The sequence below is a fragment of the Pipistrellus kuhlii genome, unplaced genomic scaffold (assembly GCF_014108245.1).
Source record: "Pipistrellus kuhlii isolate mPipKuh1 unplaced genomic scaffold, mPipKuh1.p scaffold_m20_p_138, whole genome shotgun sequence".
Lineage (NCBI taxonomy): Eukaryota > Metazoa > Chordata > Mammalia > Chiroptera > Vespertilionidae > Pipistrellus > Pipistrellus kuhlii.
In genome coordinates, this window is record NW_023425447.1 from 32254 (window position 1) to 50508 (window position 18255).

Genomic DNA, 18255 nt, shown 5'->3' on the forward strand with positions numbered 1-18255 from the left:
AGTTGAAAAAATATTTTTAAAAGTTGTAAGAATGTCTGTGGAAGTTATAAGAAGTTTAAAAAATGTTAAAAGGAAATTGATTAAATGACACAGGTCAGTAAGCCAAGACAAGCAGAACAGGGAGCCCGAGATATTAAAACAGCAGTTTGCAACCATCTAAAAAACTTCTTCCATAAACCAATGACACTTAAGAGTCAATGATTTGCATGTTGTCTCCCTAAACAGAGGGTAAATAGCTTATGCCAAGTACTCAGGGACACTGATGGGAGAAATCCAATTACTCTCATTTGCTGTCCACACCCAAAGACAAATAAAATTGGGAAATAATCCTTATTTTGGCTAATTATTTTCTAGTAAAATAATTATGTTATATTAATCAGGAATTTAGTAAATAAAAAGACCATCTTTTAATCATAGGAACTGAAGGTTGCTAGCCTATGTTCCTGTCTAAAACACTTCAATATTTAGTCTTTTGGTAAAATCAAGTTTGACAATCCCACATGAGGTTGAATTAAAAAAAAAAAAAAAAAAAACTTTCTCTTGATCTAGAATTGGCTTTAGATCATCCCAATAGGCTCTGAAATGCCTCAAATGTTTGTTTTCTGTCTCATGAAGGAAATTTTTATACTGAAGGTACATAGGAACCTTTGTCAAATTATAATTACAGTTATAATTAATGGTTATTGGTTATATAATATTATAGAATGTTGTATTTTACAGAAAGGAGAATGTTCCATGCCATCTGTATTATAATGAAATCCATAATCAGGTCATTTTAAATTTCTTCTTGTCATTTGGAGACAGTTATGTATTGTTATAATGCACTTGGAAAAATATTATATCTTCTGAAGAGTCCATGGAAAGGACTGGCAAAGAAAATCAAAAGATCTTAAAGCAGGTTAGTGTATTTTTCTTCCTATGTTATCCCTCCAAAATTTGGTAATTCTTAATGAATGAATCATGGCAATGCATTTCTTTGCATAAATTCAATAAGACCCGTTTCAAATGGTGGTTTTATTGACTGAAAACTTTGGAGTGTCATGTTTTAAAGAGTCCTGTCAGGACTCTGAACACTTGAAGCCAAGAAGAGTGCCATGGAGAAACCCTAGTATCTTACTTGGTAGCACTAAAAGTGGATGGCGCTGGTGGTTGGTCAGAGTGGAAGGGAAGCAACGAGGGCCCCTCTGTATCCCTGCAAAACCCACATGCACTCTAGGCCACAATGAGCAGAAGTGCTGCTGAAATGGGCCTTGAAGCCTAGGGTGTGGCCCCAGGTGGAGCTGCTGCAGGTGAGGAATTCACCTAACCCAGCAGATACTCCAGGCTGTACTGATGGCAGCTAGATGGCTTGGCTTCCCTGCCATACAGGGCACATTGAGGCTCAATCGTGAAATTTGGGCAAAGGCGGTCAGTTACCATTCTTGTGTTTATGCAAACAATCAGGCCAAATTGAATGCAATAGATAAATTGGTCTTAATTTGGCTCTTTAATAAACATAAGGGTGATTTAAGGAAAAAAGTTTTCTTTCAATTAAGAGTTATTAGAACTGAAATGTTTTCTTTCCCTTCCACCAGACCATTTATTATAACTCTTGCTGTTCTAATTGCTCAATAATACTAAATTTTATAACACAGTTTATCTCCTCCAGGTCACAAGTCCACCCCCTTCCATGCCCAGACCTCATCATCTCTCTGACAGAGAGCAAGGATCTCTTGACTCTGTAAGAAAACTTTCTCCCTCCGCAGCATGGAATTAGCCAGAGGAACCCACTGATGCCAATTTCCCTAAAAGGATTCAGAGCCAGGATTCTTAAGGGGATGTGTTGGGAAGTTAGACAGACATGAGCAGAGCAAGGACCATGGGCCAACTGGAGAAGAAATAGATGGGACCCTGAGATCTGCTTCTCACCACTCTGAACTGTTCTGAAGCCGGAAATGAAGAAACCTGTGTAGACTCACTCTCCCTTCCTCTAAGAAAGCCAACAGATTATAGAACAGCTAATAGAGAGAATTAATAAGCACTGAAGCCCCAGATGTTACTCCAGTCAAGATCTCTGGACTGCCATTACAATCCCTTGGGTAATGAAGATGAAATGACTCAAGCTGCTGCATACCCTACTCCCTAGCTCTGAGTCTTCTAGCAAATCCCCAAGGCTGAAAATCAGCTGAGGATCAAGGAGGTGGAGGGGAGGAATAATGAGAAAAAGAAGACTTTTTTTGTGGGGGGCCCAGCAGCCTGACTCTGCTAGTTAATCAGTACATTCCTGTTAGCCTATAGTCTAGTCACAGCCCCTTCCTCTATTATCTGGTCTTGCAAGACCTATTTACCTAAATAATCACATTTTACCGAGGCCACAAACCCCGCAGCGGGTTATCAGCACTGGTGCCAAGCCAGGCCTTTAGGTGTGTCACGTTCCCCATGCCAACATACGGGGCTTTTTGCAAAGCCTGAGAAAGATCCAGAAGTCTGATCCATATGGCTTCATATTGGCTTACTCAGGATTTGGAGAACTGACCCCCTGAGTCACTGTACTAATACATGTGAAACATCTGAAAATAAATGGCCTTATCTTGGACCTCCAAGTACACCTGTGTAATTTTTGGTCACCTGGTAAATTCTGTAACAATCACACAATGGACACTATCAATGTTTGCTTCTGTGGCACACCCCTACCTCTGTTTCAATTATAACTGCCTTTCTCCTTCCTAGTGAGGAATTCCTTCCACAGATATGTTAAGGAGATGATTAGGATTAGGCAAGACCTGCATAAATGGCAGCCATCTGAATTTTTAAGAGGACTATGCCCATTTCCTTTTTCCATATATATTCGATTTATTGTTTAACTCTCAGAGGACTTATATTTTTCCAAATCCTTTGGGGGCATATCACAGATTTTTTTTCTGACACTGACATTTATAAGATAGGTTTTATTTTTCTCGATTGAACCAACGTGCTGTCACTTGCTGACCTCTGAACTATAAGACAATCTTCATTTTCAAAAACTTGAGGGGGAAAAAACTTGAGGGAAAAAAAATGGGTCTACTTGGAAAAATAAAACAGACTATAATCACATTTGGTCTTTCCCTGTGTCCCCTCCTGACACATGGAAAAACAATGAACTGGGAAAAGGGTATAGTGGCATACACATACATGACTCACCTTGGTCAATGTCCATTCTGGTTATAAGTCCTTGGAGAGGAAAGCTACTCTGGAATTTTTTGAGCACTTACTATCTGCCAGTGACTGTGGAAGGTATTTTAACATAAATGTTAATACACCAAGGTTCAAGACCTCAACTTAAGGTCCTGATATATCTTAAGAATCACCTTTACTCTGAGATAACCAGGATGAGGGGGATAGTTGTAACATGCAAACATCCTGTGACCCAGCCATAAATGAAGAATACCACTAGTTTGTAATGTAAGCAGAAAAAAAGATAATATTAAGGGAAGTGAAATTAATAAGAATGATTTATTATTTTTAAAATTCTAAGTTCAGTATTATCTTCAATATGTATTTTTCAACTTAAGGTTTTTAACTAAATTTTGCTTTATCTAATAAAACTTATCAGAACATCTAGTTTTCATTTACTAACTAGAGGCCTGGTGCACAAAATTTGTACACTGGGGAGAGGGAGGTCTCTCTCAGCCCGGCCTGCGCCCTCTCACACTCCTTACCACCCACCTGTTCCTTACTGCTTGGCTCGCTGCTCCTTAGTGCTGTTTCAGAGGTACGAGGTGAGCCCGGCTTCTGGCTGAGCAGCACTCTCCCTGTGGAAGCCCACTGACCACCAGGGGTCAGCTCCTGCATTAAGCATCTGCCCCCTGGAGGTCAATGTGCATCATAGCAACTGGTCATTCAACCATTTGGTCTATATGCATTTTAGGGTTTATTATATAGGATAATATTAATGTTTGAAAGGGGCTATCTCCCGTTCTCATATGAAAGTTTTTCACTGTGTCCATGCACATGAAGGTGGGGCTTTTGGGGGGAGGGGATCTAGTTTAACCAAAACCTGCCTTAATTTGAAAATGTGAGAGTAGCTTAAAGGTTAGAGCACTGTTCATTTAAAAACTGAGATACCTATTCAAACTGCAAGAAGACAGAAGTGCACTCTTATTTTCATTATTTACCATAAAGAAGCTGTTACAACCGTGTCCACTAGTTTACAACTATCACTGAAAGACAGAGGCAAAATCCAAAGAGGCCTCTGGAAGCTGTACTTTCAGCCTACAGCAAGCTGTATTTTCCAAAATGGTCACTGCAGTGAACTTCCAGAGCTCTATCTATTCTTCCCCAACAAGAATCAGTTTCTTTCCCTCCTCTTCCCTTGAACTTCATAAAGATTCCTAGCTGCTTCAACAAAGAAAATACAGCATAAATGAGTTCACAAGACTTCCAAGGTTGAATCACAAAAGGTGATACTCTTCTACCTGGTCCTCTCTCTTGTCTTAGGACACTGACCCTAAAAAGCAGCCACCATGCTATGAAGCCCAAACCAGCCCACACAGAGAGATGAAACAAAGAAGATCTGAGACCATGAGCAACAGCCAGCCTCAACAAAAAGAAATTTAATTAATTGGGCCTCCAGTGGATTCTAGCCTCCCATCTTTGGGCCACCCCAGCTGATGCACATTAAAGCATAGGTGAGGGATTCTGAGCCCTCTCCCGAAGCAGAAAGAGAGAGCAACTGAGGGTCTTGTGCTGTGAGTGTTTATCGGCAAGCTGGGAGACAGTGAACACCGGAAGAAACTGCTGGGGGGCTGCTGACAGAGGTGCCCCTCACAGGGAAGCACCCACGAGGGCGGTGTCCCTGCCCGGAGCTACCTACCGGCTTGGACGGGGAAACCTCGCCATCTTGAGAGGAAGATAGGATCGTGTCAGAGGCCTGAATATCCACAGCCGCAGCGACCACCAAGCATCTGTGACCCCCAGAACGCGGATCCCAGGCGGTGCGAACACCTGCCCTCACAGGATTGCCCCACTGCTCAGCGAAAAGGTCAGATTTCGCGGGGAGAGGGTGGAGAGCACTCGCAGCGAAAACAAAAAGCCTGCGAGCACAGAGCGCGCTCACGGAAGCTGGAGGACAAGGGTGGTGATTACAAGTAGAAGCCCCCGCTGTTGGGCTGTTGTCACCCTTGAAAGTGGACAGGGCTCCTAACAGGGGAGATATCTAAAGAGCAACACATTTGTATCCGGCTCGGAGGGATATTGGAGAGTTGCAGGAGATTCCAGTTGCTCGGACCTGCCCCCTCCCCCAACCCCTCCATAGTTCCAGCTTCAGAGAGGACGGGGGGGGGGGGGGGGGGGGGGGGGGGGGGGGGGGAAGCTGGAGAGGCTAGAGTCTGAGAAGTCAACCTAGAAACACTGCCATCCAGAGGCTAATTCACAAATTGACTCTAGTGTAATAAAAACAAAGCAAAACCTGCCTAAAAATCAGGACTGAATCATAACAATAGAGGAAGCGAATGACCTTCATTACTGCAAATTTTAATTAAATTTTATTATTATTTTTTTAATTTTTAAATTTTGTTTTTTATTTTTGTTTTCATTATTTGCAACGTTTACTCAAGAAACTATTTTTTTTCCTCACTTGATTTTATCTTGATAATTATTAAATTGTATATGTAATCAACATTATTACTACTACTAATTTACCTTTTTCATCTTACTTTCTTTTATTTTTATTATTTTTATTTCATTTGATTATATATATATATATTTTTTTTTTTTTTTAATTTCAGGATTACTGTTCTACAGTCTTTATCTATCCTTCTTTCTCCAACACTTTCTTCTATCTCAACCCTACCTTTATGCCTTCACCCTCTTTCCAATCTTTTCCTTTAATACCCTGTTTATCTTAACCCTTTCCTGATCTAGATTTCCCCCATTCCTTCTGTCTACCCCCTCCTAAAATTTCACCCTACTTGTATATATCTAATTTCCAACTACCTGCTCCAAACCCATTCATACCTCCCTCGCAGTTGTCCTAAAAACAAAACAAAACAAAAAAACAAAACAGTCTTCTCTCTAACTCTTTGAAGTTGTATGTTGAATGTTAACTTTACTGAAGTTGTATGCTTTTCTTTTATAAGATTGATTTGCCTATGCTTTTTGTTTGATTGTATGTTTTTGTTAGCTGGGTTCTAGTCACCCTTATTGGTGGTTATTAATATGGCAAACACATTTCTATTCAGTGCCTTGTGTGTTGTACCTGGTTGTGTTGTATTTTGTGCCTTTAAATCAAAGCAGGAGAGAGAGAACTACACAACCAGATATCCTAGATCAGGGGGAGACCAAAAAACAGCCAGCATATGAAAGAAAAGCAGGCTTCACCAGAAAAGGAAGTAAACGATATAGAGACAAGCAACCTACCAGAGCAAGAATTCAGAGTAATGATCTTAAGATGGCTAAAAAGAATGGAAGACAAATTTGACAATATGAGTAAGACCCAAGAGGAAATGAAAAAAAACTAAGAGGAAATGAAGATGACTCAAGATGAAATGAAAAATGACATCGCTACTATGAAGAACTCAATAGAAAGCATCAAGAGCAGACTATAAGAAGCAGAGGATCGCATCAGTGAGCTAGAAGACAAGATGGAAAAAAATACCCAATTAGAGCAGCTTCTAGAAAAAAAAATTAAAAAGCAGGAGGAGAGCCTACGGGAGCTTTGGGACAATGCAAAACAAAACAATATTCGAATAATAGGGGTTCCGGAAGGAAAGAAAACCAAGGTAGATATGGAACACGTATTTCAAGAAATAATGACAGAAAATTTTCCTGAGATAGAGAAGAAAAAACCCACACAAATCCAAGATGCTCGCAGAGTCCCAAGCAAAATGGATCCCAGAAGACCGACGCTAAGCCATATTATAATTAAATTGGCAAACACCAATGACAAAGTTAGAATCTTAAAAGCAGCCAGAGAGAGACAGAAAGTTAATTATAAAGGAACCCCCATCAGACTAACAACTGATTTCTCAACAGAAACTTATCAGGCCAGAAGGGAATGGGATGAAATATACAAAGTCATGCAAAGAAAGGGTCTGAATCCAAGAATACTGTTCCCAGCAAGACTATCAATCAAAATTGAAGGGGAAATCAGGAGCTTCACAGACAAAAAAATACTAAAGGAATTTATCTCCACCGAACCAGCAATGCAAGAAATGCTGAAGGGTCTACTGTAAAAATAAAGAAATAGGAAGTGAAGAAGGAACACAGGGGTATAGAATAAAAATGGCATCAAATGAGTACCTATCATTAATAACATTAAATGTAAATGCTTTAAATGCTCCAATCAAAAGACATAGGATAACAGATTGGATAAGAAAACAAGACCCATACATCTGTTGTCTACAAGAAACCCACCTCAGAAAAAGAGATGCACACAGACTGAGGGTGAAGGGATGGAAAAAGGTTTTCCAGGCAAATGGAAATGAAAAGAAAGCTGGGGTAGCAATACTTATATCTGACAAATTAGATCTCAGAGTGAAGGACATAACAAGAGACAATGAAGGCCACTTCATAATACTAAAGGGAACAATCAAACAAGAAGAAATAACCCTGGTAAATATATATGCACCCAACACGGGAGCACCCAAATACATAAAAAAACTGCTGGAGGACATTAAGGGAGAGATTAACAGCAATACAATCATAGTAGGAGATTTTAATACCCCACTGTCACCCTTCGACAAATCATCTAAACAAAAAATGAGCAAAGAAATATCAATCCTAAATGACTCACTAGACCAGATGGAATTAATTTACATCTTCAGAACATTCCACCCCAAAGCAACAGAATATACATTCTTCTCAAATGCACATGGGACATTCTCAAAGATAGACCACATTTTGGGACATAGGCAAAGTCTCTTCAAATTCAAGAAGATAGAAATCATATCAAGCATCTTCTCAGACCATAATGGCATAAAACTGGAAATTAACTACAATAAAAATAATCCAAATAAATCGAACACATGGAGACTAAACAGCATGATATTAAACAAGGACTGGGTTACCAGAGAAATCAAGGAAGAAATTAAAAACATCCTGGAAAAAAATGACAATGAAAACACAACAATCCAAAATCTATGGGACACAGCAAAAGCAGTTTTGAGAGGGAAGTTCATATCCTTACAAGCCTATTGCAAAAAACTAGAAAAAAGTGTAACAAATGATCTAACTCTACAACTCAAAGAGTTAGAAAAAGAGCAACAAGAAAAGCCCAGTATAAGTAAAAGGAAGGAAATAACAAAAATCAGAGCACAGATAAACGACATAGAGACCAAAGAAACAATACATAAGATCAACAAAACCAAGAGCTGGTTCTTTGAAAGGATAAACAAGATAGATGGACCTCTAGCCAGACTAACCAAGAAACAAAGAGAGAGGACCCAAATAAACAAAATCAGAAATGAAAGAGGTGAAATAACAACAGACCCCACTGAAATACAACAGATTGTTACAAAATACTATGAACAACTCTATTCCAACAAACTGAACAACCTGGAGGAAATGGACATATTCCTAGAAAAATATAATCTTCCAAAACTCAATCAGGAAGAATCTAAAAATCTCAATAAACCAGTGACTTGGGAAGAAATTGAAAGAGTCATCAAAAAGCTTCCAGCAAACAAAAGCCCAGGGCCAGATGGCTTCACAGGAGAGTTTTACCAAACATTCAAGGAAGAACTAAAAACTATCCTCCTCAGACTATTACAAAAAATCCAAGAGGAAGAAACACTTCCAAATTCCTTCTATGAAGCCAGCATCACCCTAATACCAAAACCAGATAAAGACAACTCAATGAAAGAGAATTACAGGCCAATATCCCTCATGAACATAGATGCCAAAATCCTCAACAAAATTCTAGCAAATCGACTCCAGAAGAACATCACAAAGATCATACACCACGACCAAATAGGATTTATTCCAGGAATGCAAGGATGGTACAATATCCGCAAATCAATAAACGTGATACATCACATAAACAAATTGAAAGATAAAAATCATATAGTCATATCAATTGATGCAGAAAAAGCATTCGATAAAATCCAACACCCTTTTCTGATAAAAACTCTTAACAAGGTGGGAGTACAAGGATCATACCTCAACATAATAAAAGCTATATATGATAAACCCAGAGCCAACATTATACTCAATGGGCAAAAACTAAAACCATTCCCTCTAAGAACAGGAACAAGACAGGGATGGCCACTCTCGCCACTCCTGTTTGACATAGTACTGGAAGTACTAGCCATTGCAATTAGACAAGAGGAGGAAATAAAAGGCATCCAAATTGGAAAAGAAGAAGTAAAGTTATCCTTATTTGCAGATGACATGATATTGTACATAAAAAACCCAAAAGACTCCATTAAAAAACTAATTGACTTAATAAATGAATTGGGCAATGTAGCAGGATACAAAATTAATGCCAAGAAATCCATGGCTTTTCTATACACCAACAGAGAAACTGCAGAAACAGAGACTAAAAAAGCAATTCCATTTACCATCGCACCAAAAAAATTAAGACACCTAGGAATAAATTTAACTAAGGAAGTAAAGGACCTATATGCGGAAAACTACACGACACTGAAAAAAGAGATAGAGGAAGATGTAAGGAGATGGAAGAACATACCATGTTCATGGATTGGTAGGATCAACATCATCAAAATGTCCATACTTCCTAAAGCAATCTATAGGTTCAATGCACTCCCCATTAAAATACCAACGACATATTTCACTGACCTAGAAAGAACTCTCCAAAAGTTCATTTGGAACAATAAAAGACCCCGAATAGCCACAGCAATCCTGAGAAAGAAGAGTAAAGTAGGAGGGATCTCAATACCAGACTTCAAACTATATTACAAAGCCACTGTTCTCAAAACAGCCTGGTACTGGCACAAGAACAGACATATAGATCAATGGAATCGAATCGAGAACCTAGATATCATCCCAAATCACTATGCTCAATTAATATTTGACAAAGGAGGCACAAATATACAATGGAGTCAAGACAGTTTCTTCAATAAATGGTGTTGGGAAAATTGGACAGACAAATGCAAAAGAATGAAACTAGATCACCAACTTACACCATTCACAAAAATAAACTCAAAATGGATACAGGACTTAAACATCAGACGGGAAACCATAAAAATACTAGAAGCATCCACAGGCAGCAAAATCTCAGACGTATTCCAAAAGAACTTCTTCACTGATACTACCCCAAGGGCAATGGAAGCTAAAGAGAAAATAAATAAATGGGACTACATCAAAATAAAAAGCTTTTTTACAGCAAAAGAAACCATCAACAAAACAACAAGAAAGCCCACAGTGTGGGAGAACATATTTGCAAATGATACCACTGATAAAGGTTTAATCTCCAAAATCTACAAACAGCTTATACAACTAAATAAAAGGAAGATAAATAATCCAATTAAAAAATGGGCAACGGACCTAAATAGAACATTTTCAAAAGAAGACAGTAGTAAGGCCAAAAGGCACATGAAAACATGCTCAAAGTCACTAATTGTCCAAGAGATGCAAATCAAAGCAACAATGCGGTACCATCTCATACCTGTCAGAATGGCCAACATCAACAAATCAACAAACAAAAGTGTTGGCGAGGTTGTGGAGAAAAAGGAACCCTCGTGCACTGCTGGTGGGAATGCAGACTGGTGCAACCACTGTGGAGAACAGTGTGGAGTTTCCTCAAAAAACTGAAAATGGAACTCCCATTTGACCCAGTAATCCCACTTCTAGGAATATATCCCAAGAAACTAGAAACACCATTCAGAAAGGATATATGCACCCCTATGTTCATAGCAGCACAATCTACAATAGCCAGAATTTGGAAACAGCCTAAGTGTCCATCAGCAGATGATTGGATCCAAAAGCTATGGTACAACTACACAATGGAATACTATGCTGCCATAAAGAAGAAGGAATTCTCATCATTTGCAGCAACCTGGATGGAATTGGAGAACATCATGCTGAGTGAAATAAGCCAATCAATGAAAGAGAAACACCACATGACCTCACTCATTTGTGGATAATAAAGAGCATTATAAACTGATGAACCAAAAGATAGATATAGAGACAGTATATTAACAAGTAGACTGTCAAATTACAGCAAGGAGGGGAGGAAGATCTGCGGGAGATAATAGATCAACCGAAGGACTTTTATACATGCATATAAGTACAACCAATGGACACAAAACTCTGGGGAGGGAGGGGATGTGTGGGAGGGAGGGAGGGGGGCGCAAAAAAAAAAATCAATAAAGCATAGGTGAGCCCTTTTAGCCCTCTCCAAATTGCAGATTCATATGCAAATAAACACTGTTATTGTTTCAACTCACTAATATTTGAGCTTAGTAATTGGAATGCAAACTCAGGACTGAAAGCACCTATGAATGAATTTTACCTAAAACAAAATAAAGTTTATGTTTTGCTCCCCATGTTGATCCCCAAATTAAGGCAGAGATAAAAGGTATACATACATCTTCCAACAGTGATATCCTGCTGCAAGGTGCTTATATATAGCTGCAGGGTCAGCTGGGGGGCTGAGCCCAGGAAAGCCTGGATCACTGATGCCCGGCTGAATGCAGATCGGTGGGTGAACATCTTGCCCTCTGCCTGGCCCACTTCCTTCTCAATCTCCTCTGAGAGGCCATTTTTTGGCATTTGTCGCTTCTTGGTGATGCTGACATAAGGCTCTTCGATGTGGCCTGACTGACAATAGATGCATAAGACTTCAAAACACCTGGAAACAAATCAGCAAATCATGATAATCAGAGGCAGACAGGATTCTCTTTTTTTCAGTTACCCTGCTTACACTTAGCCTGATTCTCAAAGCCTTGACTTGGCTACTCTGGACTGTAGCCCCTCCTAGAAAATCATCCACATCAAGGGCCAGTTTTGAGCATGCAGTCCTCCTGAGTCCTTCCAGCAGGCAAACTGGAGCTGACTGAGAACTAAATTGAGAGGTGACATCAAAGCCCACTGAGGCAAGCATCCAAGCAGATACTAGAAGAAAAATATTCAATTTGCCTTCCTGACATTTATTAGCTGTGCATTCTTGGGCAAGTAATTTAATCCTTGAGTCATTTCCCTCAATTATAAAGCAGAAGTACAATCTACCTTGCCACACTATAATGAAGCTAACACAGAATATATGTACACACACACACACACACAAATATATATATATATATATATATATATATATATATATATGCACATAGATATCTTTATCTATAAACTCTCACTGTTTTTTTTTCTTCTTTTTCACATCCAAGAGATGCCCTAAATTTCCTTAGTTAAAGCAGCAGCTATGGTTGTGAGATTCATCCCCCAAATCACAGAACAATTTGCCATTTAGCATTTCTCTGAAAGACCATAATTTATTTCCTATCTCTCTGCTCTCATAAGACCTTATGGAACATGACTAAGTTCAATCATGCTTGGGGGCTGACCAGCTTTGGAATTTCAAGCCTACCCTGAGGAAGGAGCTGTAACCAGTCACCTTTCTATACTGACAGAGTATCTGGCTTTTAAAATTAGATTTCCTCTTTAGGTAATGATATGGATATTGAAGGAGGAAAAAGTACTGATATGTCTGATTTACTTTGAAATATACATACACAAATGGATTGATGGCTTGATAGAAAGATGGATAGATGTATGAAATAAAATGTTAATTATAGAATCTAGGTGGCTAGTACTTGGATGTTCACCATATAGTTCTTTCAAGTTGTCTTCTTTATGTTAAAAAATGTTCCTGTCAGAGCGGAGGAGGTTTTGGGGGCTGGATGAAATAAGGTGAAGGGATGACGGGGGGAAAAAATAAATAAATATATATATATATATATATATATATATATATATATATATATATATATGTGTGTGTGTGTGTGTGTGTGTGTGTGTGTGTGTGTGTGTGTGTGTCTGTGTGTGTATGTATATTAGAGGCCCAGTGCACGAAATTCGTGCATGGGGTGAGGGGAGGGTGTCCCTCAGCCCGGCCTACACCGTCTTCAATCTGGGACCCCTTGAGGGAAGTGTGTATGTGTATTGTATGTGTATGTGTGTACTCTCATCCTGAGGGATGTCCATTGGTATCGGGCCTAAACAGGCAGTCGGACATCCCTCTCATAATACAGGACTGCTGGCTCCCAACTGCTCACCTACTTGCCTTTCTGATTGCCCCTAGCCATTTCTGCCTGCCAGCCTCATCACCCCCTAACCACTCCCATGCCAGCCTAATTGATGTCTAACTGCTCCCCTGCCAGCCTGTTTGCCCCCAACTTCCTTCCTCTGCCAACCTGATCACCCCTAACTGCCCTCCCCTGCAGGCTTGATTGCCCCCAACTGCCCTCCCCTGCTGGCCATCTTGTGTCCACATGGGAGCAGCCATCTTTGACCACATGGGGGCAGCTATTGTGTGTTGGAGTGAAGGTCAATCTGCATATTACTCTTTTATTAGATAGGATATTACACACATACACACAGGCTACAGTGTAGTGATAGCCAGAGGGAAAGGGGGTGGGGTGGTAGAGGTGAGCAAAGGAGAGAGAAATGGGGACAGAAAGAGACTTTGCTTGGGGTGATGGGCTCACAATGCAGTGTTAAGATGATGTTTTGTTGAGTTGTACACTTCAAACTTGTATGGCTTTGTGAACCAATGTCACTCCCATAAATTCAATAAAAACTTTTTTTCATAATAAAAACCACGGGGGGGAGGGGGAATGGGTTTTTCCTAAGAATAATTCCGAGGCAACTATCGCAAGAAGAATCTATAACAATCTATAATAATAAAAACATAATATGCTAATCAGACCAGACAGCTGGACATCCTCCGGGACACTGCCCTCCCTTGCTGGCCTGGTTGCCCCCAACTGCCCTTCCCTGCCAGCCAATTTGGTTCTGAGTGGTCAGTTTCTATGCCAATCAGTGTCAAAAGCTCTGCCTCCTAGGCAACCATTGGCTCCTCAAAGTTCACTCAGATTTGGTTCTGATTGGTTGGTTTCTATGCCAGTCAGCATCTCTGGGCCTATCTCCAGGCCTGATCAGAGAGGCGAGGCTGATCAGCAGCCCCCTGCAGAGGCCTGGAGAGAAAGAGAGAGGCAATGGCTGATCAACAGCTGCCACAGAGGCTATGGATTAGACCCTGCCTCTCTCTTTGGGCCCCTCTTCCGGGCCTGATCTGCAGTCCCCTTGGCAGTCAGTGCTAGCTCACAATGGCAACCCAGCACTGACTGCAGGACTGACTTCTGGTGTATGGTCAAGCCTTTGATCAGTCATTACAGACCCTGGGTTTATATATATTAGTAAAGTCTTTTGAAGGTATACAATAAAGAAAAATACTATAGTGATAATTTTGCAATGTTCTATAAAATATTACTAGAACTTCTTAGGTTTTATATTATTAACATAGATTTTCATGAGCTATTTTTTCCTCATTACACCAGTAAATTAAATGGAGGAAAATTCCTTGAACTAGAAACTCATTTATATTCATTCCTTCTCCAAATTAATTTATAAAATCAACATATTGTAAAAGCAAAAACAAATGTTGTTGCTGTTAAGAGGTATTTCCCACCACCCTCTGGTTTTTCAGAATATCTATTATTCACAGTAACACTGCCCTTAAAAAAAAAAAATCAAGATATTATTTATTCTGTGTTCTTAGCATTGAAACCCGGCCTTACTTAGGAAATAACCATACAAACTGCAACTATAGTTTTAAATATAATACTGATATAAATGAAATATGCTGCTATCCACTGCTTCCCTAAAGGAAAGGACAGTGGGGTCTAGATTGCAGTATTTAGCCCATAATCATTATAATTCAGTTTAACTGAGTAAATTCAAAAACAGCATCTCACCTAAAAAGAATATGTTGGGCCATTTAGTGTGCACCCAAAAATACACAGAGCTAACTTTTCCAAAAACAATTTCAAAATATTACTAAGTCTAATTGATAAGGCAGGAAAAGAAACACACCATGACTCGCCTTTGTAGGGGGGGGGGGGGGGGATAACGTTAATCCTATGTAAAATCTTAGAGTTAAAATAGAAACAGTCAACAGGAAAAATTTCCAGTAACATATTAAGTCACGCTAATACACAACATTAAATTGCTCTTTTTTTTCATCTGGAAGCTAAGAGGCTTGGAACTGCACATGTGTATCTCAGCTCAAAATTCATGGGTCCGATATCTCCTTGAAATAAATCAGCTGCATTAGAATGACAGAGTCCTTGTTGACCGAAGGGGCTTGTTTATTACTTTGTTTTTTATATTTTATTTTGTTGTTCCACGAAAGAAGACAATGACTTATTCAGAATTTTCTGGAAATATCTTTTTATGGGGTTGAAACTTTTTTAAATGGCTAGTTATCTCTTCAAAGCATCAAACTTTTTATTTTTTAATAAAGTTAAAATACTTTTACTGTAAAAACTGAAAAATGTAGAGAAGCATATAATAAAGGAGGAAATTATGCACTTTCTATATTTTTCAGGAGAAAATTAAAATCACCCATAATTACACCATCAGAAATTACCACTTTTATCTTTGCCATCCTGTTTTATACATATTATATCATTAGCTTTATCTTAGGTCACTCTTAGTTTTTACAAAAATATTAAATGACAGACATGATAGGGTATTATCATTGACCTGGATAACTGTTTAGGTTGTGTTTTTAAATTTTTCCAAAATGACCAAATTTTCTTGATTTAAGACTGAACTGATAAAATGCACTCCACCCTCCTCTGCCTTCTTTCACAAAGTGTAGAGAACATAATTCACTCCACTCTATTTCTAAGAAGCCTTGTGGACATAGTTTAGGATCTTATTTTCCTCATCTGTAAATGGGAACAATTACATATAGTTCATGATGAGGATTTGATGAACTGAGGCATACAAACACTTACCAAACCATCTAGCACAAGAAGCATTTGACAAACATCAGTTCCCTTTTCTGTGTCACTTTACTTAAACATCTGCCAGTACTGAGTTTTCTTTTCACAGATCAGGTTTAGGCATGATGAGAGCCTTGCCCACAGTCAAATAACATTGATTTTACTGAGCAGGAATACAATCAGGGTTCAGGGTGCTGTGTCCTACTAGGCCAGGGAGGATGAACTCTCTCCTCATCAATGGCTCCAGGTTGCAGGAGTTTTAAAATTTCCCTCACCCTCTTTGTCTCCTTTTCCCATTCCCTCTCCTCCTCCCCTAACCCTTTCCCCCCCTAACTCTTCCCTTGCTCTCAAGATGTCAGTAGCAACTTATTCTGCCCATGTACCTGTTTCTTTTCCTTTCTAAAATTCCACAGCTTCAGGAAAATTTGTTCATCCACTTTGTCCTGACTCTGTGTAAACTACAAGCCCACATTCTGAGTGTCAGTGAGAAAGGCTGTCTTTAATATGAAGTGCAATGTTTTATTAAGTGCTTAGTAAAACTTATCTTGCTGCTTAACTTTGTGTTGTGTATGTGGGGGTTAGGGTGGGGGTGGTGTTGGGGTCTCCCTAGGTCCATAGCTAACTGAATAGCTGAATTTTATGGCTGCTGAGATGCCTCTTTGGCCTTTCTATGTCTACCAATTCCTCTATCACTTATGTCTAAAGTTCAGTAATATAAATTTATTTCTAATCCAGATAGAACCCCTTGGATTTGCTTTTCCTACAGAGATGAAAGACATCAAAACAACACCTTTTTAATTCTCTTCCAAGTCCTTGGATAAGCCAAAGTCTACTTCAATACCATATATTTCACTTGCTTTGTGTTAATAAAAACTAGTTTTTCTTTCCTTAACACACCACGAATGTTTGTCTTCGTGGAACATTGTGTTCCAGCTTCAAGGACCAGATTTATAAGTCAGGCTGGGGCAGAAGATGGTTCTACAACCCCGTGTATTTCCACACACAAGAAACAAGACTGATGCGTGGCTTTCTAGAGTTATGTATGAGAGTTGAATAAATTCATATTTGTAAAGCGTTCAGAACAGTGCCTGTCACACAGTAAACTCGACGTGTTAAATAAATTAATCTGTCCCCGCTTTTGCTCCAACTGGAATTTAGGACAAACTTCCCAAGGGTTTGTTAGACCCAAGCCAACCCTGCCAGAGCTCACCTGACCTCAGAGAAAGTCTGAATTTTTAAGAGGTCGAACCACATGAAATTGCCATGTTTTATCAGTCAAATTCCACTGAATGTTGGTAATTTCATTGGTAAGAACCTAACAGGAACTCAGTACGCCCGGCCTCATTGCCACTTTCCCAGGAGTGGGTCACGTTCCTGGGTCTACAGAGGTGGCTGAGAGTCCAAGTGGGCCGGCCTGGCCCGCTCCCGACGCCACCACCTGACCCTCCCAGTAGGCCGCCTCCCCCCTCCGGAGCCAGCGCGGGCAGGGGGAGCTGCCAAGGTCTGGGCCTGGGACCCGGGGTCCCGCACGAACCTGAAGAGGGGTCCGAGCTGCAGCAGGTGCAGCAGCAGCACGAGCGGCCGGTCGCGGCTGAAGTCACGGTGCACGAAGAGGAGTGTGAGCTGCACGAGCGCGCAGGGCAGCAGCGAGAAAAGCAGCGTCAGGGACTGCCACATGCCATCCCCGCCTGAGCGGTAAGTGCTGCTCAGGTACAGCGCCGCCATCGTCTCGGCCACGAACAGGAACACGGACGCAAGCACCGAGCCCGGGAATTTCATCTTCGCGTGTCGGCGGCGCTCCCGGCTGGCGGCGGCGGCGGCGGCCTGAGGGGCTCCCGGCAGCGGGCCCGCGGCCCCGCTCTCTTCGCTCCGCGCCGCCCGCCGGGCGGGAGCCGATCCCAGGGGCGACCTGCTCCGCGCGCTGAGGCGGCGCCGCGGGGACACGCCCACACGCGCAGCCGCGCACGCCCAGCGCCCGGTGCCCGCGCCGGAGGCCACAGTCTCAGGGCGGGTCGCGAACCCGCACCCCGCAACGGCCGGCCCTGGGCTTTGAAGGCGCCGCGGCCCCGTTGGCCCCGCGCGCAGCCACTGGGTCCTAGAGCCCCTTGGCGGTAGTTACCGATAGGAGCCTTTCACATCCATTTGAAAAACTGCAACCAACGGGGTGGGGTGGGGGTGGGGAGTTGTACAGAGTTAGGGTCTGGCCCTCTTTCCAGTCCAGTCTCTATTTTCTGGGCCTAAGGAACACCTAATTCCTGAAAGGACCTGCGTTTCTGGTCATTTAAAAATAACCTGACTACACATACTTTTCAAAGTACAAGGATAGAGC

At 40.8% G+C, this 18255-nt stretch overlaps 1 protein-coding gene across 1 annotated transcript; it reads right to left on the minus strand.

Annotated features, from left to right (window-relative positions):
• Positions 1-3207: 3207 nt before the first annotated feature.
• On the minus strand, positions 3208-17857 carry LOC118718084 (membrane transport protein XK). The gene is made up of 3 exons (XM_045581222.1): positions 17461-17857; positions 11505-11767; positions 3208-3243 (listed from the first exon to the last, which is right to left on the minus strand). The coding sequence occupies exons 1-3, from the start codon at positions 17703-17705 to the stop codon at positions 3230-3232; spliced, it is 522 nt and encodes a 173-aa protein (XP_045437178.1). The 5' UTR covers positions 17706-17857; the 3' UTR covers positions 3208-3229.
• Positions 17858-18255: the final 398 nt, after the last annotated feature.